The sequence below is a fragment of the Phyllopteryx taeniolatus genome, chromosome 15 (assembly GCF_024500385.1).
Source record: "Phyllopteryx taeniolatus isolate TA_2022b chromosome 15, UOR_Ptae_1.2, whole genome shotgun sequence".
NCBI classification, from domain to species: Eukaryota; Metazoa; Chordata; class Actinopteri; order Syngnathiformes; family Syngnathidae; genus Phyllopteryx; species Phyllopteryx taeniolatus.
This window is the reverse complement of record NC_084516.1, coordinates 9,897,948-9,922,994: the sequence shown is the minus strand read 5'-3', so window position 1 is coordinate 9,922,994 and position 25,047 is coordinate 9,897,948. Positions and strand designations below refer to the sequence as shown.

The following is a 25,047-nucleotide window of genomic DNA, read 5'->3' as shown; positions in this document are numbered from 1 at the left end:
CAAACCTGTTGCTGTGTTCCCGCGTGTTTTGGGCTGTCAACAATGGCTCTATTCCGTTCGTGTTGTCGCCTCTTGGTTTTTGTCGGAGTTGCCGTCCTTGCCATATTGCTGCTGAGACACTGGCTGGTCACCAAGCAGTACATTTTCAACCACGACGACATCGCCAAACTGGCCAAACAGTACGCGGGTGAGTTCGAACTTTGGAAATGGAACGCACGCCAAGATACACATGGATTGTTGTCACATGTCACAAAGGCGTTCAACCAGCGCTGCCACAATTTGCACGCATTGCATGCTTTGTCTTCCGTGCTCATTGCTCATGTCTGTCTACTCGTAGGGCAGGACCACGAGCAGGCCTATTCAAAACTGGTGGTCGAGCTCAGGAAGAGGTAACGGGAGTTTACAACAACTGTTAATACTTCAAAGGACTGTGTTTATATTTGGGGGATGAGATACATTCACACAAGCTAATAAGCCCTAAGCAAGACCGCTACAAAAATGCAAAACATTAAATATTGTGCTTATTGTCATAGCTTTTGGTTTGCATAAGTGTAAAACTAGTGTGTCATACATACTGAGTGTGGGTTCTAATATTGGTTACCTTATGCAACTACACGAAAGGGGGAATTTATAAATAACTCAGTGGGCTACAGTGCAGTTCTACACCACTGCAAAGTATACCAAAAAACAAACAAACAAACAAATCTGAGTGTTATTGTCCCCGTAAAGCATTAATTTGTGCACGTGTGCATAATTCTGTAGTAAATGTTTGATTACAATACAGATACAATGTTCTGCTCATTGGAGTAATACATACTTATGTAACAAACAAGTCGCACCCATCTCAGCTCCCCTGTGCAGTGTTTTCCAACCTTTATTGAGCCAAGGCACCAATTCTACATAAGTGTCAAAGGCACACCACCAAAGAATAAAATAAAATAACGATGACCGCTTCGCAATTTACTCACATTTGACTTAGTGTGAAATCTGAGCCTGTTTAAATGAACGCAAAGGCAGGACTGATTCTATTGTAGGAATAGCAAGAAGTGGATACACTGGTTTATTGCACCTTCTGTCACCTAATAGAAGACCTTTTAATTGTTCTCCATTCCACTATACATCGCTGGCATAGCTAGATGAACAATGATATAGTTGTAATTACAACCCCAATTCCAATGAAGTTGGGACGTTGTGTTAAACATAAATAAAAACAGCATACAATGATTTGCAAATCATGTTCAACCTATAGTTAATTGAATACACTACAAAGACAAGATATTTAATGTTCAAACTGATAAACTTGATTGTTTTTAGCAAATAATCATTAACTTGGAATTTTATGGCTGCAACATGTTCCAAAAAAGCTGGGACAGGGTCATGTTTACCACTGTGTTACGTCACCTTTTCTTTTAACAACATTCAATAAATGTTTGGGAACTGAGGACACTAATTGTTGAAGCTTTGTAGGTGGAATTCTTTCCCATTCTTGCTTGATGTACAGCTTCAGCTGTTCAACAGTCCGGGGTCTCCGTTGTCGTATTTTACGCTTCATAATTCTCCAGGCAGGCAAGTCTAGTACTCTCTTACTACGAAGCCACGCTGTTGTAACACGTCCAGAATGTGGTTTGGCATTGTCTTGCTGAAATAAGCAGGGGCGTCCATGAAAAAGACGTTGCTTGGATGGCAGCATATGTTTCTCCAAAACCTGTATGTACCTTTCAGCATTAATGGTGCCTTCACAGATATGTAAGTTGCCCATGCCATTCGCACTAACACAGCCCCATACCATCACAGATGCTGGCTTTTGAACTTTGCGACCGTAAGAGTCCGGATGGTTCTTTTCCTCTTTGCCCCGGAAGACATGACGTCCACAATTTCCCAAAACAATTTGAAATGTGGACTCGTCGGGCCACAGAACACTTTTCCACTTTGCATCAGTCCATCTTAGATGAGCTCGGGGCCCAGAGAAGCCGGCGGCGTTTCTGGGTGTTGCTGATAAATGGCTTTTGCTTTGCATAGTAGAGTTTCAAGTTGCACTTACGGATGTAGAGCCGAACTGTATTTACTGACATTGGTTTTCTGAAGGGTTCCTGAGCCCATGTGGTGATATCATTTACACATTGATGTCGGCTTTTGATGCAGTGCCGCCTGAGGGATCGAAGGTCACGGGCATTCAATGTTAGTTTTCGGCCTTGCCGCTTACATGCAGTGATTTCTCCAGATTCTCTGAACCTTTTGATGATATTATGGACCGTAGATGATGAAATCCCTAAATTCCTTGCAATTGTACGTTGAGGAACATTGTCCTTAAACTGTTCGACTATTTTCTCACGCACTTGTTAACAAAGAGGTGAACCTCGCTCCATCTTTGCTTGTGAATGACTGAGCAATTCAGGGTAGCTCCTTTTATACCCAATCATGGCACCCACCTGTTCCCAATTAGCCTGTTCACCTGTGGGTTGTTCCAAACAAGTGTTTGATGAGCATTCCTCAACTTCCTAAGTCTTTTTTGCCACCTGTCCCAGCTTTTTTGGAACGTGTTGCAGCCATACAATTCTAAGTTAACGATTATTTGCTAAAACAATAACGTTTATCAGTTTGAACATTAAATATCTTGTCTTTGTAGTGTATTCAATTAAATATAGGTTGAACATGATTTGCAAATCATAGTATTCTGTTTTTATTTGTTTAACACAACGTCCCAACTTCATTGGAATTGGGGTTGTAATGAATGATGATTTTGGGGCAAATTAAGTGAAATTGGATAATTTCCCACATTACCTTGGAACGAATGTGTTACTGTTTGCAGATAATTACACATGCATTACTGCAAAGTGAAGTTCAAGAAAGGAAGCTTCATGTTGTGTTGCACATTTAAAATCTCGCTAATCAAATGTAAACTAATTTAGGTATCCTGGCCACATCCTGCCAGATGAAGACCTGGAGTGGGTTTTTCTGAGGGCTGGAGGCTTCATGGGTTCCATATGTGTTCTCCATGCCTCCCTCACAGAATATGTGATACTCTTTGGTACTGGAATAGATACATCAGGACACTCAGGTAAGGGCAGAGGGAGGTCTGTGTATATCACCTTCTGAACTGTGTGAAATGGATTATGTTTACTTTTTCTTGGTCAATCATTCATTCATTCACTACCACTTTTCCGAGGTCAGGTCGCAGGGGCAGCAGCTTAAGCAGAGAAGCCCAGACTTCCCTCTCCCCAGCCAAGTTGTCCAGCTCTTCTGGGGGGATCCTGAGGCGTTCCCAGACCAGCTTGGAGACATAGTCTCTCCAGCGTGTCCTGGGTCGTGTCCTGGCCTCCTCATGATGGGACGTGCCCTGAACACCTCACCAGGAGGCATCATAATCAGATATCCGAGCCACCTCACCTCCTGTTGTACTCAGAGGAGCAGCGGCTCGACTCTGAGCCCCACCCGGATGATTGAGCTTCTCACCCTATCTCTAAGGGAGAGTCCACACACCCTGCGGAGGAAACTCATTTTGGCCGCTTGTATCCACGATCTTGTTCTTTCGGTCACAACCCACAGCTCGTGACCATACGTGAGGGTAGGAATGTAGATCGACCGGTAAATCGAAAGCTTCGCCCTTCACCTCAGCTCCTTCACCACCACAGATCGATATAGAGCTTGCATCACTGCAGACGCTGCACCGATCCCGCTCCATTCTTCCCTCACTCGTGGACAAGACCATGAGATACTTGAACTCCTCTACTTGGGGCAGGAACTCATTCCTGACCTGGAGAGGTCACTCCACCCTTTCCCTCCTGAATCTGAGATTCGACTTCCAGACGGACCGTCCTCTACAGCAACCCCCAAATAGACCTTGGCTTAGGAGTGTGATCCCTCTATAGTAGGAACACACCCTCCGGTCCCCCTTCTTAAAAAAGAGGGACCACCACCCCAGTTTGCCAATCCAGAGGCACTGTGGACCAGCGTGTCAACCAGGACAGCCCCACACCTAGAGGCTTTAAGAACTCCGGGCGGATCTCATCCACCCCCGGGGTCTTGCCACCGAGCAGCTTTTTTTTTTTTTACCACCTCGGTGACTTCAGCCCCAGAGATAGGAGAGCCCATTTCAGAGTTCCAACACTCTGCTTCCTCATAGGAAGGCATGTCGATAGAATTGAGAAGGTCTTCAAAGTATTTGGTCCACCAACTCAAAACGTCAGGAGACAAAGTCAGCAGCGCCCCACCCCCACTATAGACAGTGTTGATGGTGCACTGCTTTCCCTTCCTGAGACACCGAATGGTGCAGCAGAATTTCTCCACAGTCGTCTGAGTGTCCAAGACATGCAGCCGCAAGTCTGATGTAAACTGAATGCATTCAAAGTAGAAACAGATACATTTTAGCCAATTGGATCTTTTGTGGATTTTTGGAGTGATTGATTTGTGAAAACAGTTTGATCGCTCTCACCCTTTCTTTCTCTGTTTCTGTAGGTCGTTACTGGGCTGACATTTCTGACACCCTTGTCTCTGGTACCTTCAGAAGGTGGAAGGAGGGAAGTACAAAGAATGAACTTTTCTATCCTGGTATGCATATATCCATATTTTTACTGTTTTTCTTTTAATTATGTTTATTTACTAAAGTACTACTAAAAGATTAGCATGCCTTTGTTCGAGGCAGGGGTTTGGTTTTATTAGCTCCATTAATGCAACTTTTGAGCAATTTTACAGTGTATTTATATTTGCTCTTTTCAAATGCATGATAATAAATAATATACATTGTAATAAAGCGTTTCTTTTAATTCACATTGCTTCTATAATGGAAATTCCCAAAACATGTTAAACATAATACAATTTTCACAAAGTGCTTCTATAATGGAAATTCCCAAAACATGTTAAACATAATACAATTTTCACTTTGTGGACACGTGATTTATTTTCTTATCTTAGTATAATAAAAGTGCCAAAGCGGCAAAGTTGGTGCAAGACAAAATTGTTTTTTTTCTTTTCTTTTTACTTTATACTGTGCCGTATTGTCATGAAAAAGTAATTCTTCTAGTATTTTGTTTGACAGTATCATGAAAAAAATTGCATAAAAACCTTGATAATAATGACTGACATTTGTATATCATATAACACAGGTGACACAGTAATGCACCAGATGGGTGAGGCTGCTGGGGTCCAGTGGACTGCCGGGACATGGATGGTTGAGTACGGCCGAGGTTTCATCCCGTCCACGCTGGCTATAGCTCTGGCCGACACTCTGTTCTGCACCCAGGACTTTGTCACCTTGTTTCAGACTTTCAAAGTCTACGGAAAATCGATGCTGTTGGAGATGGGAACAATGCTCGCTGACGCCGGAGTGTTCTAAAGGCAAAGTGGTGACACTTTCTGACGCCTGCACTAGAACAGTGACATCACAAGCTGCTGATGTGCTGTTTTGTTATCGATGTCTGACATGGAGTAAATTCTTGCCAGATGATTGATTCTTTTTACCGTAAATGAAAGAACATCCTTGAATATGCTTAAGTTGAGAATCCAGTAAAATGTAACTGCATCAACACAAATACTGGACTTTAAAAAATGTAGCCACTCCCTTCTACGTTAATTTTACACTAACCGGCTCCTTGCAATCTTACACTACAAGAGCATTCCTTTTAAAGCTGCCTAAGCAGACAATGAAGCCTTTTGGTGCTAACCAAAGAAAATTGTCTTAGAATGTGGTTATAAGAAATGAGGGTCAAAATCTTCCAAGTACTGAATGTGACATTCTTCTGACGGTAAAGTATTACCCATTTTGTTATAAAAGATACCTTATGGTTGGTGGTTGATCATCCTGTTTCTTGACTTGCTTAAGCACTGCTGGCATGTTACTTTCTCTAATGATACTATGTGTTGCGATTTTCTGTGAATATTTAGTTGTTGTATTTTGTCTACAACCTTGCTTAACAAATTACAATTGAAAACCAGCCACAGTTCTCAGAACACATCTCATTTTTGTATCTTAAATGTATGTGTCAGTTATTTTTTTTCTACCGCAACCTCTAAATTTCATATCAGTGACATTTTGTAACTGAGTAAATTCTCAGTAACTCACTTTCTTAACGTATCACACTGTATAGTTCTTGTCTTGCAGGAATGAAAAATACTTAACCTTAAATGTTGATGAGCACATATGCAAATTATGAGAAGAAATAAACATTTTTGAAAATATTAAACTTGTGGCTTATTATTACTATGTATGCAATGATTAAATCGAGATCTGTCTCTTGTAACTAATTTTTGTCTCACTAACCCCATCTCTAGTTAAATGTCAATATCTGGGAACAAATTCACGTTTTTTTTGGGGGGGGGGTGGTTGTACACAATGTAATGAGATAAATTGCAGGGTTCATCAGTGCGTGTTTATTGTTGTTTTAGACTGCAGTTATGTACACCTTAACACAGCCTAGAGGAACATAAAATCATTGCAAACTGCAACCCTTACCGCAATAATCACATTGTTCAATTAAAACTTCACTGAGAATGTCCATCAAAATTGAGCATTGTTTGTTTTATTTTGTTTCCACTTGTATTTGGGCACATCTCTTATGCTAATATGTTGGATTTGAGGTTAAATACAATGTTAAATACACTGATCCACGGATTAAATACAGTGTATCAGTGAAGCTACTAGAGCTTCCGCATTCACCCAATTGTGTCTAATAGTAATTTAGAAAACATATATAAAAAATTATGCAATTATGCTATTATAAATATGTAATCCATCCATCCATCCATTTTCTGAGCCGCTTCTCCTCACTAGGGTCGCGGGCGTGCTGGAGCCTATCCCAGCTGTCATCGGGCAGGAGGCGGGGTACACCCTGAACTGGTTGCCAGCCAATCGCAGGGCACATAGGAACAAACAACCATTCGCACTCACAGTCATGCCTACGGGCAATTTAGAGTCTCCAATTCATGCATGTTTTTGGGATGTGGGAGGAAACCGGAGTGCCCGGAGAAAACCCACGCAGGCACGGGGAGAACATGCAAACTCCACACAGGCGGGGCCGGGGATTGAACCCGGGTCCTCAGAACTGTGAGGCTGACGCTCTAACCAGTCGGCCACCGTGCCGCTAATATATATATATATATATATATATATATATATATATATATATATATATATATATATATATATATATATATATATATATATATATATATATATAATATATATATTAATATATATTATATATATTATATATATATATATATATTATATATTATATATATATATATATATATATATATATATATATATATATATATATATATATATGTGTGTAAACGCAGGGAAAAAACATCCTTACTTCAGCCATGCTCTGGGTACACTTTCACGTATAGAATATAAACAGACTGTAAACTCTTTACACTAACGACAGGCGTGTATATATGTATATAACCTAACCCTGAATATAAGATGACGCAAAACGCAATTAACGCCAGTTGCTTTGGAGCAATGGACGGTGTAGATGAATACGTTCAAGACGATTTTTAAATTAGTCAATTGATCATTTCCATTTTCAGTAGCAAATTTGGCAACCAACTACTCACAAATCATGAGGAAGAATGTATACGGCAAGTCCCGAGGGACAAACCACAGAGCCTATTCACGCCGATCTTCTCTCAAATACAAGACTCGGACAGACGCCTGACAGTGACTGTATTCAAGCAGCAATGGAGCAGATATACAATAGTAGGAAGCACGCACATCAAGCTCGAGAGGCGGTAAGTCAATACTCACTCTTGTTCATATCTCTTCTCGTAGGTCAAGTGTTGTTTGACTTATGCTAACACTGTTAGCACGCTTGCTATATGCCTTCAAAACGATGAACACTACTATTCTCAACACTCAATGGGGCTAAGCTATATTTTTCCACTGCCTTATTTATTGTATTTTTTTCCTTCTGTAGTTTAAGCTAGTTAATGGATTGGGTGAGAGTAGTAAGTACTTCACGTTTTCTTGGTGTGCACTGGTTGCCTAGTTACCCTGTTGGAGTGATCGTAATTTATGGTAGTTTGTTGCCCTCTATTGGAGAAAAGTGTCGGTGCAAAAGGGAAAACCGTGCAATACTTGAGATCACATTTTGGTTGTGCCCTCCCTAGCAACACTACACGCACTCACACAAACACACACAAATAAATAAATAAACTGAAGAGAACCTAGTTGTAATCATTTTGGCTTAATTAAATCTCAGCGTGCTTGCGTTTTATGTAAAGGATTAAATTGTTAAATTATTTCGTTTTATGTAAAGGATTAAATTGTTAAATTAGATGATTTTGTCTCTTCCTTGAGACAAAATCATCTATGGTTTCCTATCTGCTCCCCGACTGTGGCTGATTATTATGATGCTGAGGCGGAGTTAAACGTTACTGGGACATTTTTTGACCTCAAGTGGATTTTTATTAAACGCCATCGCTTCTACTGAGGGCGATGACACATGGGCCATTGCCAAGACCTAACAATGCTTTTGAGCTGCACATAATGCACATGCCAAAAACCACCACCAAGTGATCAAATGGCTTGTGACTGAGCGAATGTTACTGTTACATTTTTTTATTTGGACAAATTGTAGATGAAAATGAGCTTATTAATCAAGTGCAGAATTCTCTCACACAGTTTTTAATAATTTGTCATTTTTCTACTCCTTTCTCATGGCCCTATTTATTAGGATGATCTGAGGATTGAGATGAGGAAGAAGGCTCTTCTTATCCTCATCTATCAACACCTAATGGGACAAGGGTCAGTATTTATAGTATATACAGTATAGTACAGTATATAATACATATATAGTTTAGTATACTCTGTTAACATTTATTTAAACTCACAGAGCAAGTGTACAGCACAAAAAGCAAAAGGAGTAATTGATAGTGAAATGTGTCTACCCGACAGCTATGTGGCCACAGCAGCGGCCTTGGAACAGGAGATGAATGGAGGATTGAAGAAGTTTGAGGTGTGCGAAAATGTCGATTTGGAAATGGTGTTAATGGAGTACGAGAGTTATCAATACGTCAAGTTCCAGAAGTATCCCAAACTTATTAAGAAAGTGGTAGAATCAGGTGACACAATTTAACAGAAGCGCCTCAAATCTTGATACAATCCAATTGTGTTTAACCGGGGTCATCATGTCTTTTCAGTCCTCTGTCAAGGTGAAAACAGAAATACAAGAAGTGGTGGAAATAAGAGGTGAGCGCAAGTTGCTTTCTCCAGGATCAATACAATTGCAGGACCTCAAAAAATAAAAGAAGCACAAATGCACAGATCATTTTGGATTATTTGATTTTATGTGTGTCTTTTTGTGTGTGTGCCACGCCTGTCCACTTGCTGCTGTGAAACTGATATTCCCTCCTGGTGGAATAATTACATTTTATTATATTCTATTTTGAATAAAAAAAGACATCCCATTGCCACCATTTCTCTGCTAGGGCTGCTAGTTCAGCTGTGAAGCCTCTTCCTAAAATCCAGCTTCCAAACCTTGGTGGAGAATCAAGAGGGAATGCTACCGCTCCTTTGCACTCATATGTATGGAGTTCATCTATCATTTAAATTCCATTATAACAGGATGATTAATTTTGAATGACTTTTTTTTTGTATTCACCAGAGCGATGATTTATTCGGTCTCAGTGTTTGCCCTATCGCTTCTGCACAAGCTGGAGGAGGATCTGTGACCAACAAGGTGCTCATCATAGCTTATTTATGACTTGTTTTTATTTGTGCAGGGGAGATTTAAATAAAGATTATCAGTTTCACTTGTGACCTACTAGAGCCGTTTGTTATTTTGTATAAAGGCATTTATTTATTTGAATTGACGACAAATCTGGCAATTAATTGGGGCGCGGCATCTTTGAGCGGAGGCCACTATTTGTGGAAATATGCAATAGTGTTTCTGACTTTGTCTCTATCTAAAGCAGAACAAGTATTCTTCAGATTGCAAATCCATTTTTCTCCAGATATTCATATACTTTGACCTGGATGTGTACTAATTCCTGTGCACACATTGTGTTGCAGGTCCAGATGCCTGACAGCTCAGGTGGTAAAGGAGACAGCGAGCAGGAGGTAATTCTCAATTCCCACAGTAACTAATTGTAATACAGTACCGGGGGTCCTTGGTTTATGACGAATTCTGTTCCTACGGCTGTGACGTTACCTGATAGTCTATCACTAACCTATGCTAATGCAATAGTAGACTCAAAGCTATTGCAAATATTCGTTGGAAAAGTACTTCTAGCCCATACCAACAGAAGATTTGAATGAAAAACAATTACGGCAGTAACTAAACTTCACAAAAACATTAAACCTGCATACAGGAGACACACAACTGCCACATTGAGGCCAGTCAGACCACCTCTCTCTGTTCCTCCCCCCTACATTAACCCCCTCAGAAGGAAAAGTCCACTTCTGACCAGAACCATCATCACTTTGCCAGTGGCTCTGCTTGATTTAGAGGACTGTTTCTTTGAACACCAGGACCTGGTGGAACACACAAACACTGTCCTAACCAACATGCAGTATATTTGTACAGCCCTTAATCACAAAAGTGTCTCAAAAGGGCTTCACAGGCCCATAGTTGACAAAGATTGGGGGCATCCACTGGTCCAAACCCCCCAAGACAGCTTCTTCCCACAAGTCATCACTGTATTGACTCACACTACCACACCAAAACTCATTCCATATTGCTGCTACTTGCACATCCAAATATATCCCTGACTCTGCTGCTACTGCACTCCTAATGTGTGTCTTACTGGCATTTGTGCTCTATAATTTAGTATTGTTTGATGTAGTGTTTATATTATTATTTTTTAAATTCTATTTTTACTGTTCATTCATGAAAACACGAACCTGGATTCACACTCCAATATCAGTGTATCTGCCCATACAATGACAATAAAGGCTTTAAATTCTATTATTTTCTCCTTGTGCAGCGTGCTGACGTAATAGCACACCTGACACTAGTTCCTTGCACACCGTTCGTAACCTTGAATCATCTTATGTTGGTACCACCATGAAGTGAAACCCCCTGTATTGTCCATTTCCTATGAAATTATTTTAGGCTATTCATTTTATGTTTTTGTAACTAGTATTTCATGCTTACTGTGTGTATGCTTCCCAGAATACTAGTTACCCTGGTCTAGTGATCACAATGTATGGTAGTTACACTTGCCAACAATCAAATCTAACGACGAGGCATAAAGTTGTAGTTCCCTCAAAAATGGTGTGTAAATGCTCAGAGATGCTGTCATCAAGTCAAATTGTTCAAGAAAGAGCCTAATTGAGGGTTTTAATACTATTTGCATCGCAGAATATATACAAATCTTCAGATACCTGCATGCACATATTCCTCCTAGTGACTATGTGTAACATAAGGATGAAAAGGCGTTCATTGTGAGCCATTGCTTCTTTTGTCCTTGATGCTTCAAAAGTCAGAAATTTCAGAACCAATACAGTTAGTTTTGGCTCCCAAAAAGCAATTAAGCCACATAATTTGTTCTTTGGTGCTAATATTTGCTTTTTACAGTCCCAAAATAATGATAATAATGCCACAAAGTATTGCTCCTCTTCTAAGTTTAATGTTGTGCTGCGGTGTAGGAACGACTGCTGAAGCCCCTCAGTGGTTTTTCAGGAATGAGCGGCGACATGACAGAATTCGCCACAATCATCAATAAGGTGCCACACACACACACACACACACACACACACACACACGCACACACTCAATCTAATCGGTCTACTGTATATAAGATTCTCCCCCAGTGATGGCCTAAATATTTTTTCTTTTCTTTTCAAGAGGGGAAGTAAAAATAAACACCGGAGATCATGTGATTGCACAAGTGTACACACCCTCTTATAACTGGGATCGGTCTGTGTTCAGAATTACCCAATCACATTCAAACTCATGAATGGGACCTGCCGCCATTTAAAGTGCCTCTGATTAATCCCAAATAAAGTTCAGATGTTCTAGTAGGCTTTTCCTGACATTTATGGTTTGCTTTCTTGCAGAGGCCTGAATGTATTGTGCGAACACTGACTGCTCTTAGGAACTGTTCATAATTGTGTCCACCCTGTCTAGCCCCAAAGTATGATACTGCCACCACCATGCTTTACAATAGGTGTAGTGTTCTTTTGGTGATGAGCAGTGTTATGTTTGTGCCAAACACACCTTTTGGAATTGCAGTACTGTATGGCCAAAAAGCCGCGGTTTCACTGGACCATAACAAAACCTCCCAGACGCATGCGGAAAAAATGTGCTGACTACTATTTTACGTGGGTTTGAATCTGAGTGGTTTATTCTGAACACAGCTCCCTTACTAGATATAAGTGGGGTATCACACATGTGCAACCACATTGTTTAAGTTTTTTTTTTTTTTTTTGTACTTCCCCTCTCTCAGAAAGATTGGAAACAATTAAATTAAGTTGTATAGGTTGCAGGCCATAGTAATGCTGGAAAAAGTTTTGAAATTATTTCTCTTGGTCTAATGTTTTAATCTCACAAAAACCTGGCATTTGAACACGGATGTGTATATATACAGTACTTTTATATCCACTGTGTATGTGATACTGCTATAACAAATACTGTCCACTAGAGTGCAGCAAAAACCTTTGTCAAGAATGAAAATGATAGGCCGTATTAATGAAGGCTTAAGTTCTATGTGCTTCCCTTATGGAATGTTTGACGCTAGAGGACACCTCTTCATGCTTAATGGCACCATGGGCGTCTGTCTGTTTCTCGCTGATCGCTTCCACACGCATCACTCATTTGTGTGTGTGTGTCTGTGTGTGTGCGTGTCCCTTTAAAGGACATCTATTTGCACAACCCCAATGTGAGGTGGGAGGACATCATTGGCCTGGAGGATGCAAAGCGATTAGTCAAGGAGGCCGTCGTCTATCCCATTAAGGTGTGCCCACTGCTATTTCAGCACCGCTCGCCCTTCTTCGATTCTGAATATATCTCCTTTAAAGGCCTGAGAGAGGAGGGGGTCACGCCAGTCCGTTAGGCTGACATTAAATCTATATGTGGGATACTATTGCAACACGTGCATAAATGGATAGGGGCAGACTTCATGTGGAATTTCTATATACACATATCCAGATGTCATGACTTTGACGCTCCTGATGGATGTGATGGCATCAAATCAGGTCGTCTGCATCCTCTTGACATTTACACACCGAGATGAGGACCGATGCGTCTATCTGCTTCCCTGCAACTCTCCTCTTATTGAATAATGTCCCGCCACCACATTCTGTCTCCATTACTATTCATTCTTTAGGATATAAGGTCACTTTGGTGATTCCACACAGCCTGTTTGTCACCTCCGAATCATACTAACCTATGTATGTATTTGTTAGTGAACCCCCCCACCACCAAATATAATAGGAATATCACTGGCCTTTGCATATGCTCGATTGTGACGCACATAGAAAGTTCTCCCAAATGTTTTTCCTAATTATGAAGCCTTTTTTTTTTCTAACGTTATACTCCTGCTTGTCACAGTATCCCCAGCTCTTTACAGGACTCCTTTCTCCGTGGAAGGGCTTGTTACTCTATGGCCCCCCAGGTAAAAAAAAAACAAACAAAAACACACTCTTTCACTGAAATATTAACATTGGAGGAAATGCTTAATGTTGACCTTTGGACTCCTGCTCACAGGTACATGAGGTTTGGAAAATTCTAAGAATTTTCAAAGTTGGAAACTTTCCATGCAGAAAAGTACAAGTGAATGCCAATTTACCATTTAATGGGAATTTTGGGGAATAAACCAGGAATTTACAGTGGTTGACTCTTAATAAGGAACTTAAATAGTTATATTCAAATTAAGAGCCTTCGATCACTTGATTTTTAAAAAAAATTTATTTGGGTTTCAAGCCAAAATTTAAAAAAAGGAGCAAGTAAGGTACTTTTAAAGTCCTCACGTGGGCAAGGAGACCAATCTATTTCGCATGGATGTCTTGTTTATGACAGAACAAACCTTTTGCTTGGATATGATACTTTTCCAATAAATTACCCTCAATTATCAGTTAATTACCATGGAAAGCTTCCAATTTGGAATCTTCCAAAATTCCCTATTCTAACTTCCCATGGAAATTTACCATCACAGGTACGGGTAAGACCCTGCTGGCCAAGGCGGTGGCTACTGAGTGTAAGACAACCTTCTTCAACATATCAGCATCAAGCATAGTGAGAAAGTGGAGAGGAGACTCCGAAAAACTGGTCAGGGTATGTGGCATCGGGCATCGGTCACAACATTAGGTAGATCTGCACAATCTGATCGGTTCCAATACAATAGTTCTTTCAAACATTTCCCTTTTCCAAAGACAATTGTACTCAAAAAGGTACACATTCAATTTGTGGTTGTTTGCAAGGCTGTAGAATTGCACTGCATTTTCATGTAGCTAAAAAAGTATATATATATTAGAGACAGCAGGCAGAATAGGGACATCGCAGTTCTGATATTCGTGGTTTGAATGTCAGAGTTTGCATCTTTGCTCAGGTGGGTTTTTCCTGTGTATTCTGGCTTTCCCACCCTTTTTTTTATTGGGCCAAAAAAAAAACAAGACAGTTTTGTTGTAATAACACAGAATAAAGAGACAGAATACAGAGACAAACAATAGAAGACAGCAATGAGTTCAGCAATAAACCAGGATACATAGACAAAAAAAAGATAAAATACATAGATAATAATAGTAATGAAACCAATAATAATTAGTTGTGAAATATTAATCATTAGTCGCCAAATCACTTAACCTGACGGGTCGGTAAATGTTTTTTAGATGGATGTATCATGTGGATTATGAATGCTTGTGTGTTTATGAATGTGTTCATCCCGCATTCTAATAACATTGGTATGTTAGGTTCATTAGACTAAAATGTCCATAGGTATGAATATGTTTGATAGACCAGTCCATGGTATACTCTTGACTCTCAACAATTGGTCCAGAAAATGGATGAATGGTAACAGTTCTCAGTGTCATATAGTAGAATTCTACACTAAGGCACACGATACCCACTATAACATCCATCCATCCATCCATTTTCTGAGCCGCTTCTCCTCACTAGGGTCACGGGTGTGCTGGAGCCTATCCCAGCTATCATCGGGCAGGAGCCGGGGTACACCCTGAACTGGTTGCCAGCCAATCGCAGGGCACATATAAACAAACAACCATTCGCACTCACATTCACTCCTACAGGCAATTTAGAGTCTCCAATTCACGCATGTTTTTGGGATGTGGGAGGAAACCGGAGTGCCCGGAGAAAACCCACGCAGGCACGGGGAGAACATGCAAACTCCACACAGGCGGGGCCGGGGATTGAACCCCGCTCCTCAGAACTGTAAGGCTGATGCTCTAACCAGTCGCTCACCGTGCCGCCCCCACTATAACAATGAAAAAAAAAAAAAAAAAACTCTCCGGCAGTGTCAATCAAAATTGAACATTACATTTGTAAAGTTAGAATATTTAATAGAGCTCTTGTATTGGAGCTCATATTTTGCAGGTCTGACATTTCAATTGAGTCCAACATGAATATGAGCAGTTTTATGTCACTGTTCAATGTAAAACCTTTTTTATTTATTTATTTTTTTTGTTTACAGGTTCTGTTCGAGTTGGCCCGGTACCACGCCCCCTCCACCATCTTCTTGGATGAGGTGGATTCAATGATGGGCCAGAGAGGAAGCAGCATAGTGTAAGCTGAAGCACAAAGTGTTCTTATTTACATATCTTAATGTATGGTACGACTTTCATCTTGTTCTCAGTGTCTGCCCGGCATCAACCTGAGCAGTTTTATATAACTGCATCTTCAAAATACAAGTAATTAAGGCTGTGTGATCTGGCCTTAAAAATTATATATCCCCCACCCCCCCACCCTCTTTCACCTGGAAAAAAAGCAAAACAAATGTTGCTTTTTTTTTTTTTTTTTTTTTTTTTTTAACTCTTCTGGGATTTACTTTATTTCTCCTGATTGCAAACAAGCTTTGAAACACTTTTTTTACAGGACTTTGATTTCTTAAGAAATTTCGAAACCTATCTGACTATCCGAGTGGAGTTTGGCCAAGTGCTGGGTGAAACCCTGATCAGGGGGAAACAAAAAATGTACTGCAATGACATGAAATGGTATTTTCAATAAGTGGGCCATAATGGGTTTCGATGGAAGTCACCTGAACTATTGACTGTATTATAACAATAATTGTACAATCTTTTTTTTATTTGTACTTGTTTATGACCATTACATTAAATGTATATAATGTAGTAATATATAAAAACATCCTAATAATTTGACATATATACCCTTTATAGGACTTTTTGGATAGACTTTTTGTCATAGAACCATTATTGAGGTTTGCTCTCAAGGTGTATAGATACTGAATAATGAAATATTACTCTTGTACTGTTTGTACAGTTCTAAATGGTGTGCGTGTTTTCAGAGGAGAGCACGAGAGCAGTCGCAGGTTAAAAGCAGAGCTGCTGGTCCAGATGGACGGAGTGGCGAAATCAGATGAGCTGATTTTTGTACTGGCAGCCTCCAATCTGCCTTGGTAATTATCACTGATTACATGCAAACTTTATAGTCCTATAATGTTCACAAACTGACACAGATGCTAACGTATGTTTACTCTTCCTCATCATATAAGGAATTTTGATCGAGAGAAGGAATTTTCTTCTGCAGTGTGCTTGAAAATGTTTCCAAATCATCAGTCCTGTTGCCAAGTGCAATAAAGGCACACTAGTGAGATAATATCAAAGAGTCCTTGTAGATTAAAATCATTTATTCAGCGGGCATTTATTTAAATAATTTAAAACAGGTATCTTAACACATTTGTGACATGCTTTTATCAAAATACCCTTTTCACCTTTTTCGAACCGTGCTGAAATTGGTGTGTTTTGGGGTACTATCAGTGGTACTGTCCTAAATAAATGAGCCACTGCTCACCCAGCCCCCATACTGCAGCGTGTGCTTCGCAAGTACAGCTTTGCGTTACCATGAAAAGTGAATCCTTTGATGTCGTGCAATTAAAAAACAAAATATTCCTCACGAATTTGTTTGTACTTTGGAAAAATTCAAAATTACTTACACATTTTCGGACAAAGGAGGCTAAATATTTACTCAGTTGTGTAATTTCACACTGGATGAGTGGGCAGGCACTCGAGACACCCAACTATTTGTATACGTATAATATTGTATAATATTCTCTTGAGTATGCGCAACCCCCAAAATTGACCCCTCCAAAAAACATTTTAAAAATAAAAATTCAGGAAACACTTGCTGCTATCCAAATGCTCAAACATGAAGTAATTTTTGAAATAGGACTCTGTTCAACACCCTCACTCTTTGTTGGCTGTATGAGATCAATAGGGATCTTTCTAGACCTAGAAGACAACAATGATGATGGAACAACCATTGTTTTTCTCCGTGAGCCTCACATTTGAAAACATCCCTCCCTCAGGGAACTGGACCAAGGCCTGTTAAGAAGACTAGAAAAGAGGATTCTGGTTGGTCTTCCTCCTGCACCAGCCCGTCAGGCCATGATCGCTCATTGGCTGCCTCCTAACTCCACAGGAGAGTTGCAACTAAAAGCAGAGCTTGACTATCAACTTCTGGCAAATGTAAGTCGGTCCATCTTTGCTCTATTATGTAGTCGAGCTTCTCGAAAGAGTCCATCAAATTGTACATTTGTTCGGCAGGAGATGAAGGGCTACTCTGGCTCTGATATCAGACTGGTATGTAAAGAGGCTGCAATGAGACAAGCCCGCAAAATCTTTGAGGCTCTGGAATCAAATCAGGCTGGTAGGATCAGACAAGGTCCGTTCAAAGACATCGACCGTTACACACATCCTGCATACCTTAATAGGACATTCTGTAGAGTCACATGTACACTTTAGTTGTGCTACCGCAATAGTCAGTTTTGTGTAATAACTAATTACATGTAATGAGATTATGCAATTTAATTACAAAATTTATGTAATTGTAATCCATTACATTAGTGTGAGAAAATGTGTAATTAAATTAGGGACAGGTGCCAGGTGATGACCGAGGCTTTAATCCTTCTGCAGGAGACACAGGCATGCTGGACGTGCAGCTCGAAACCGTGACAACGCAGGACTTCCTGGAAGTCTTGGCACACACCAAACCGTCGGTCAGCGGCGTGATGGACAAACACACAGCCTGGGAAAAAGATTTTGAATCCGTCTGATCGACCTCTTCATTCACTCAAAGTTACTGGACATGTTTGGCCTGGTTCATAGACATTTTACTTGGTGTGTTTTTTTAAATTAATTTCCAATTAGAAAGCAGTGTTTACATTTAAAAATGCAAACCATTTCTCAGAAAGCAGCCATGAAATAATATTGGGACAACTTTTTTTTTTATTTATGCACCATTATAACTAAAGATGGTGAACAGATGAATAGCTATATAGTTATGTACATGATGACAAGGTTTCACTCATCAACCAACTGCCTTACGCCAAGCGATGTTATAGTAGGTTCTTAAGGATGTGTTCAACAGCGTCTGGAAAAGTATTGCACGTCAGGTGAGGAGAAGGGTTGGTTTTATTCTCGTCTCCTTGCCTGTATTTACCTGGGAGATGACACCAGAGGTCACGTAACTTCAGGTGAATTACACAGAGGGCCACGGAATATAACTTCAATGGAAAAGGTTCATCTCACCAGTTCGGACCAGAATCCCTAACATTCCTGCACTCTGAGCTCCTCCTACATCATCTATGGCATCCTGCAAGAGCACAAAGCAAATTTACAGTAAACCACCTGTGAAATGGAAGGTGGGATTGAAAGTTGAATTCAATGAAGTTAGCTGAAGTGAGTACACTTACATCGCCTATCATGACTGCTTCATCTGGGCGACAACCCAAATCAGCCAGAGCCTACATGCACAAAAAAAGTCTTACATCTACATTTTAATATGATCCAATATGAGATCTATTTAAAATGGCTGCCTGTAACACCTAAATCAAATAAAGATTACATTATAAACAGTTGGTATGATGGAGTGGCAGTAACAAATAAGCACAATTTGTAAAAGCTTCAAGAGAATTGGGAAAACAACCTGTGTGAAAAACGTTTTTTCAGGCTTTCCCACCACAGTAGCTTTACAGTCTGTGGCATACTCCAGTCCAGTTACAAAGGGCCCGGGGCCGAGGGCCAAACCATCTTTCCTTTTATAGTAGCGAGCCTTATGGATTGCGAAGAGAGGAGCACCATCCAGAATCAGTCTGAGACACAAATCAGAGTACTTTAAAATAAGGCGATTACTGTTCACTAGCCTTTATCAAACCAAGCCATTAGAAAAATCTCATAGCTCACCACCGACAACAAAGCTACAAAAAGTACTGTATACCAAAATAATCTCAATTCACAAATTTACATGGTGTGAAATCTGGTCCTGTTCAGTTGAACACCAAGCTAATATTGCATAATAATCCAGGTTGATTGTATCTCCTGCCATCTAGTGCAAAAGCATTTATTCTGCCCAGTACTAACATAGATACTGTATATGTTGTAGTAAATAAGTCATTTTCAGATCAATTAAGTGAAATTAGATAATTTCCCACAGAACGCCTGATCTTGGTTTGGAATCACTGGAACGGAAAACTAATTTAGCACCAGGCACATCCTAAAGTCTATAATCACCTGAAAGCCTTGTTCATAGTTTGGTAGTCAAAGTGATCAGGAGCGAGCCCGATGACAACAGCATTTGGTTCGAATGTGTTGATACCTGCGAAGTGAATCAAAACATTGACCTTCAGGGTGACCATTTGTAAATGTTTTTTGGGTTTTTTTTTACTGTAAAACTTCTGCTAAATAAGTGAAATCAAAATTATTACAAGCAATACCCAAGGAGGAAAAATAAATGTTTTTTTTTTTTTTTTATGTAGTTTTATTTTCAGATGTGTACCTATGAAATCTTCCAGAGCGCTGTCCTCCACTAGGAGCAACGGTCTGTATTTTGTCTTCTCTAGGAGGCTCCTCGCGGCGCTTAGTGATGTGAAGATCTCTTTTTCCTGTATGACAAATTGCAACATCAGATAAGACTACAGTCATTAAGTAAATGTTATTCAGCATCAAGTCACAGAAGTTCTATCAAAGCACTTTTATTTATTGAGCAGGTCAAGAACCACACTATACATTACGTAGTGTATATTGCAAATGGTGACAGAGGCAAGGAGAAACTCCCTTGAAGGAAGAAACCTCAAACAAAACCCAGGCTCTGTGGGGTAACCGTCAGCCTTAGCTGGTTGGTTTGGGATGGAGAGAAAGAGTAGAGTGACAGACAGATAGAGAGAAAACAGGCTAGAGAGGTTAAGCAGCCAGGGGAGGGATGCGAACAATGGGCACAACAATAGCCCTATCAACAGCAATAGTCCCATAATGACAGCAATGACGAAGATACTGGTCCGCTCCCTAAACCACATTATCGTCAAAGTAGAGAACCGACAACATAGATACAGCTAAATGTACAAAGATTGACTCAGGGAGAAATGCATAAGAAGTTTAAAGTCCATATATAGAAAATGTTTGATTTTGTAAAGAAAAATACAGCCGATGCTATTTTGTGAACAGCCTAATAATATCCGTCCATTATCCTCACGAGGGTATTTTTTTTTTTTATAACAATACATAATGAACCAACAACACACTTGATACACACTTCTTAATTTTTCCCAATGATGTGTATGTGGAAATAAAAGCTATTATACAGATTTTGGCCTTTACTAACTTTTAAGTGTACTGCTGTTTTTCTGAATACAACTGTGATATGTCACAACAGAATTACTGTTTTTTTTTTTTTTTACCTGCAGGTCAAAATTGAGCCGTTGCAGCCTCTCCAGCAAGTTCTTCTTACTCTCTTTGGTTGTGTTGGTTACAAACTTGACGGCAACAGACACCTGCCGTAACCTGACAACATCCAAACACAAAGCATTGAGTGATGCCCTGGTCCTCATTCAAGATAGCGCCCCCCCCCAAACCTCCCCACCTGGAGAGGGCATCCTGTGCCCCGGGCACTGCTGTGTCTTCGATGTGCAAAGTTCCACTCAGGTCAACGAGGACGGCCTTCAGAGCGCGTCTGCTTGTCATTCTTGTCAACTGCAAGGGAGAATACGAGACCATGACACAGGGAGGGGGCAGCCTAGCCTTAACTAATACTGTATATATCGACAATACAGTACACCAATGGTGGGCAAAGTATGGTCCGTGGGCCACATACAGCCTGCTCCTTTCTGGCTCACCGAGCATTTACATTATCAAGAGTCCTCTAAAATTGGTTAGATCTATTTGTTCTATAGTATTCATATATCTCCTTAAATAATTGGTTAATTTTGTTACCTTTGTCAATAATGAAAGGAAAACATATACAACATATATGTACATACACATAACCTTTTTATTTTATTAAATAGTTGTTAATTAATTATGAATAACTGACCCTAGTAGGGATAAGCGGTATGGAAAATGGATCGATGGATATATATTATTTTTAAAAATATAAATTTATGTTCAACTATTTTACATATATAGCCGTACCTTGACGTTTTTCCAAGTTATGAGCCGTTGCTTAGTACATTTTTTGCTTTGTGCTGTGAGCCAAATTTTTAGTTACGAATGAGATTCAGACACACCGCCGCTCAAGTGAACCGGAAAAGAAAAAAAAAGTCACTGATGCACGTTTTGTAGGGTCAAACAGTAAAACGCGTAATTACAAAATGAAAACACTCATAAGGCGCATGGAGGACAAACCAACACTAAACTTGCCACAAGCTAAATGGCCAACCTGAGCTGGAGTCACAGCCCCTGATGCCACTTAATAGGCAACACCCCTTAAAGCCACATACCAAAACACGAACACTACAGCATGTGTGTGACTTTCATCTGAATTACATTACATAAAACCAATTTATCTCTATACATTCTGTTTTAATTTTGTTTTTATATGTATATTTTTCAAAACAGTGCTATTTTTCTTTATTGAAACGCAGTAACATATTTGCATCAATCATCAAAAGACACACAGACTGTGTACTTTATATTATTCTAAGTAAAAGAAATTAACCAATAGAAAATGTAATAATCCTTCATGTTTAATGGGCTCATTTCCATCTGGTTTCTATCCTTTCATAAAAGCTACTTGGCCTTCAGTCTGGGTATGATTTGTTAAACTGATAAACAAAAATAAAGTCCACAGTAAATGGAGGTTTGGACATGTTTTTAAAGCTGCCTGAATCATTTATTATTTTTAATATAATCATAATTCATGCCAGAATTGGAAAAATGGATCAGATTACTGCTTTATTCAAACCTAAATCAGGAAGGGATTATTGACCAGTTTGTCTTTAAAATATATGGTGTCCTGCCTAGAATGCAGATTTGTGAGAGGGGCCGGGGTAATTTATTGGAAGTAAATTGTGATCCCCTATTATTATTTAGACATGCTTGGATTTTTGTCATGTAGTTATCAGTTTGGGGGACTTACTTAAACAGCTGATGCGTCCCGTATTTATAATTTGGATTTAGCTCAGTTTAGAACTGGAATCCAAGCGTGTGTGTGTGTCTGTGGCTGTGTTTTGAGGAGGAAATTACATTTTGCGTTGAACTTAACAATTCAACACGCTTTTCCTTTATTGTTAATCATTTCATCAGTTTATTTTATTGTGAATGATTTAAAAAAAACACTATTACTGTTTTGTCTGTATAGACATTTTAATAATGACTGAGCCTCCCCACTTTGCCAGGTTTGTGAGGGATTTCCTGAACAAAGTTTCCTGATTGATGCATTGGTCAAAGGAGTATAGACTGTGGGCTTCCCTGACCTCAAACCTTGTGACTCTTTTTCTGTGGTGCTATATCAAAAGCAATGTGTATATCACTAAGTTGCATCACCTTCCACAGCCTGGGGAAAGAATCTGCACAGCCTACCGCGAGGTCAAGACATGCTACAAAACGTCTAAGATGCCAATATCCAAAGGTAGCTGAAGTTTTAGTTTTTGTTTGTATTTTGTCTTGTTGGTTGTACATACAGGTATATTAGTATGAGTGAATACTGCTGCTGAGTTTATTTTCCCTCATGTGATAATAAAGTAAATATCCATGCAGAATAATCAGGATAAGTGTCATGTAGTGTAGGCATGTGACAGTGGTAGTTTGCAGCGGTTTAGAACTGCACTCAATCTACCTGGAATGTGTTTCTAATACTTGGGTTACCTACCTTCAGCTACAAATCATGGTCTTAATTAATTTTTACAATCATTGTAAAAATCCTAACCCTAATAACGAAGTAATTTACGATAGTTATTCTAAATGATGGGAGAAGTTTTCGTGACGACACGCAGTTATAAAAAGCATACATTAACATATGTTAGAGCAGAGAAAATTGTTAAAAACGTTTAGTTTGCTAACCTTTGAAAAAACTGCTCCTGCTTCCGGGTCAAGTCTTCTTCGTTGATGTTCTGTAGGTAGCGTTTCTGCTCTGTGCTGCCCCCTCTGTTCAATGTGCAATATTATGTACCACCATTTGTATATACTGTGTATATACAAATATGTATATATATATAATTTAAAAAATATATAATTTTACTTCATTTCCACCACATTTCTGGCCCGTAGTCATTTAAGAGGGTTATCTCTTATCACTTAATCACTCATTATTACAATGATAGGAAAAAAAAACATGTACCCCATTCCTCTAACAACTAACAGACGTATCGCATTAATGGCTCGTTGAGGGTAGATTTATTACGGTATTAGCAAAAGGCTAAACCTTGTCGTGACATGATGCCAGTAAGCACTGTGGCAAATCCTCTTTTCATGTTACCCCTTCATCGTGAATACATGTTTTTCAGTTGTTTTTTGTGTATATATTTTTTTGCATCTCACATTAGATATGAAAAACATGTTAAAGATTTATCTGTCTGAAGGGTGTTTTGAGAGGACCCCATCCGAAAATATATTAAGCATCTATTTGGGTTTCAATCCCTTTATATTTTATTTTATCTTAAATCTATACCTGTTTGGGAAAAATTCTATTTACTTTATTAAAGCTTAAACTGTTTTGTTCTGTTTTTAACTTTGGTAGTTTCTTATGTTTACGGGATATGTCAGAGATGTTTGAGGACTGATGTCACAAGATATATGTAAAATCCAAACTTTTCCCCTTTGTAAGCCGTCGGGAGTCCTACACTTCTGGAAGGATTTGAGATCCTTCGTCGTCACACCATCTTAATGTCGTCCACGTCTTCAAAACCTTTTCAAATCCTCCCCTAGGACCCACTTGAGCTTGGGAAAGAGGTGGGGGACATCATATGATTGGAGGTTACTCCCGCACAACAATGTTCTTCTCAGCCAGAAAGTGTCAGATGCTCTGGGCTTTGTGATCAGGCACATTTGTCCTGCCACAACTCTCACCTTTTCTCACATACTGGAAGAAGCAAACGCCACAGGATCGTTGTAGACGTGCTGGTCGATAGTCTAACCCATAATGAAGTGGAAAACTAGTAGTTTGGGCTTGAAATATATATTTTCAGACAGACCTCATATATTATAAACAGGCATAGTTTCAGACTGTCCACCAACCTTTTCGCAAGTCTATTCAGAAAATGCATTAATGAATGTAGCAACATAATGTATACGCCACTTCATTATTAATAAAGTTGAGTTGATTCATATTTTTGCATCAATTATTTGGGATATCTATTTTTTTATTTTTTTATTTAAATCATGCAAACTAAACACCAGATTCCAAGCTGTGAAGTGCATATATGCACGCAAAGATGGCCTGTGATCACTGACAGATATTATCGTAAAACCAAAGCTCAATGCAACCTAATCACAGATTAAATTGACATTCGCAGGGAACATCCCTCTGATCAACATATGCTTTCAATTCTAGCAGAGCCGCATTTACTCACTCTCATTATTTCAGGATCAAATTTTGTTAATAATAACATTTGCTGAGATCAACAGGGCAGGAAATGGTGATAATTCACATCATATGGGGATTATTAGAGAAGTGGAGCAGCAGGGGGTAGATGAGTGGAGCAAGA

General features: G+C 39.5%; 3 protein-coding genes across 4 annotated transcripts; 2 read left to right on the top strand and 1 right to left on the bottom strand.

The window, feature by feature from the left end:
• Positions 1 to 15: 15 nt before the first annotated feature.
• sigmar1 (sigma non-opioid intracellular receptor 1) lies at positions 16 to 6,179 on the top strand. The gene is made up of 5 exons (XM_061799346.1): positions 16 to 187; positions 338 to 389; positions 2,910 to 3,058; positions 4,456 to 4,548; positions 5,103 to 6,179. Exons 1-5 carry the CDS (start codon positions 43 to 45, stop codon positions 5,330 to 5,332), a joined length of 669 nt encoding a protein of 222 aa, XP_061655330.1. The 5' UTR covers positions 16 to 42; the 3' UTR covers positions 5,333 to 6,179.
• Positions 6,180 to 7,355: 1,176 nt separating this feature from the next.
• katnal2 (katanin p60 subunit A-like 2) lies at positions 7,356 to 18,369 on the top strand. 2 transcript variants are annotated; one of them, XM_061747227.1, is made up of 16 exons: positions 7,357 to 7,731; positions 8,676 to 8,746; positions 8,897 to 9,063; positions 9,142 to 9,190; positions 9,430 to 9,526; positions 9,606 to 9,680; positions 10,013 to 10,060; positions 11,591 to 11,668; positions 12,799 to 12,897; positions 13,494 to 13,557; positions 14,098 to 14,216; positions 15,589 to 15,680; positions 16,420 to 16,530; positions 17,440 to 17,599; positions 17,678 to 17,795; positions 18,047 to 18,369. In XM_061747227.1, the coding sequence occupies exons 1-16, from the start codon at positions 7,573 to 7,575 to the stop codon at positions 18,184 to 18,186; spliced, it is 1,647 nt and encodes a 548-aa protein (XP_061603211.1). In that variant the 5' UTR covers positions 7,357 to 7,572; the 3' UTR covers positions 18,187 to 18,369. The 2 variants fall into 2 exon arrangements, with proteins under 2 accessions (XP_061603212.1, XP_061603211.1); XM_061747228.1 differs by lacking the exon at positions 12,799 to 12,897 and having other exon boundaries at positions 7,356 to 7,731.
• hdhd2 (haloacid dehalogenase-like hydrolase domain containing 2) lies at positions 18,336 to 23,520 on the bottom strand. Its single transcript, XM_061747229.1, has 9 exons — positions 23,405 to 23,520; positions 20,988 to 21,097; positions 20,806 to 20,908; positions 19,908 to 20,013; positions 19,643 to 19,727; positions 19,059 to 19,224; positions 18,826 to 18,876; positions 18,662 to 18,725; positions 18,336 to 18,572 (listed from the first exon to the last, which is right to left on the bottom strand). Exons 2-9 carry the CDS (start codon positions 21,086 to 21,088, stop codon positions 18,469 to 18,471), a joined length of 780 nt encoding a protein of 259 aa, XP_061603213.1. The 5' UTR covers positions 21,089 to 21,097; positions 23,405 to 23,520; the 3' UTR covers positions 18,336 to 18,468.
• Between the last annotated feature and the right edge of the window lie 1,527 nt (positions 23,521 to 25,047).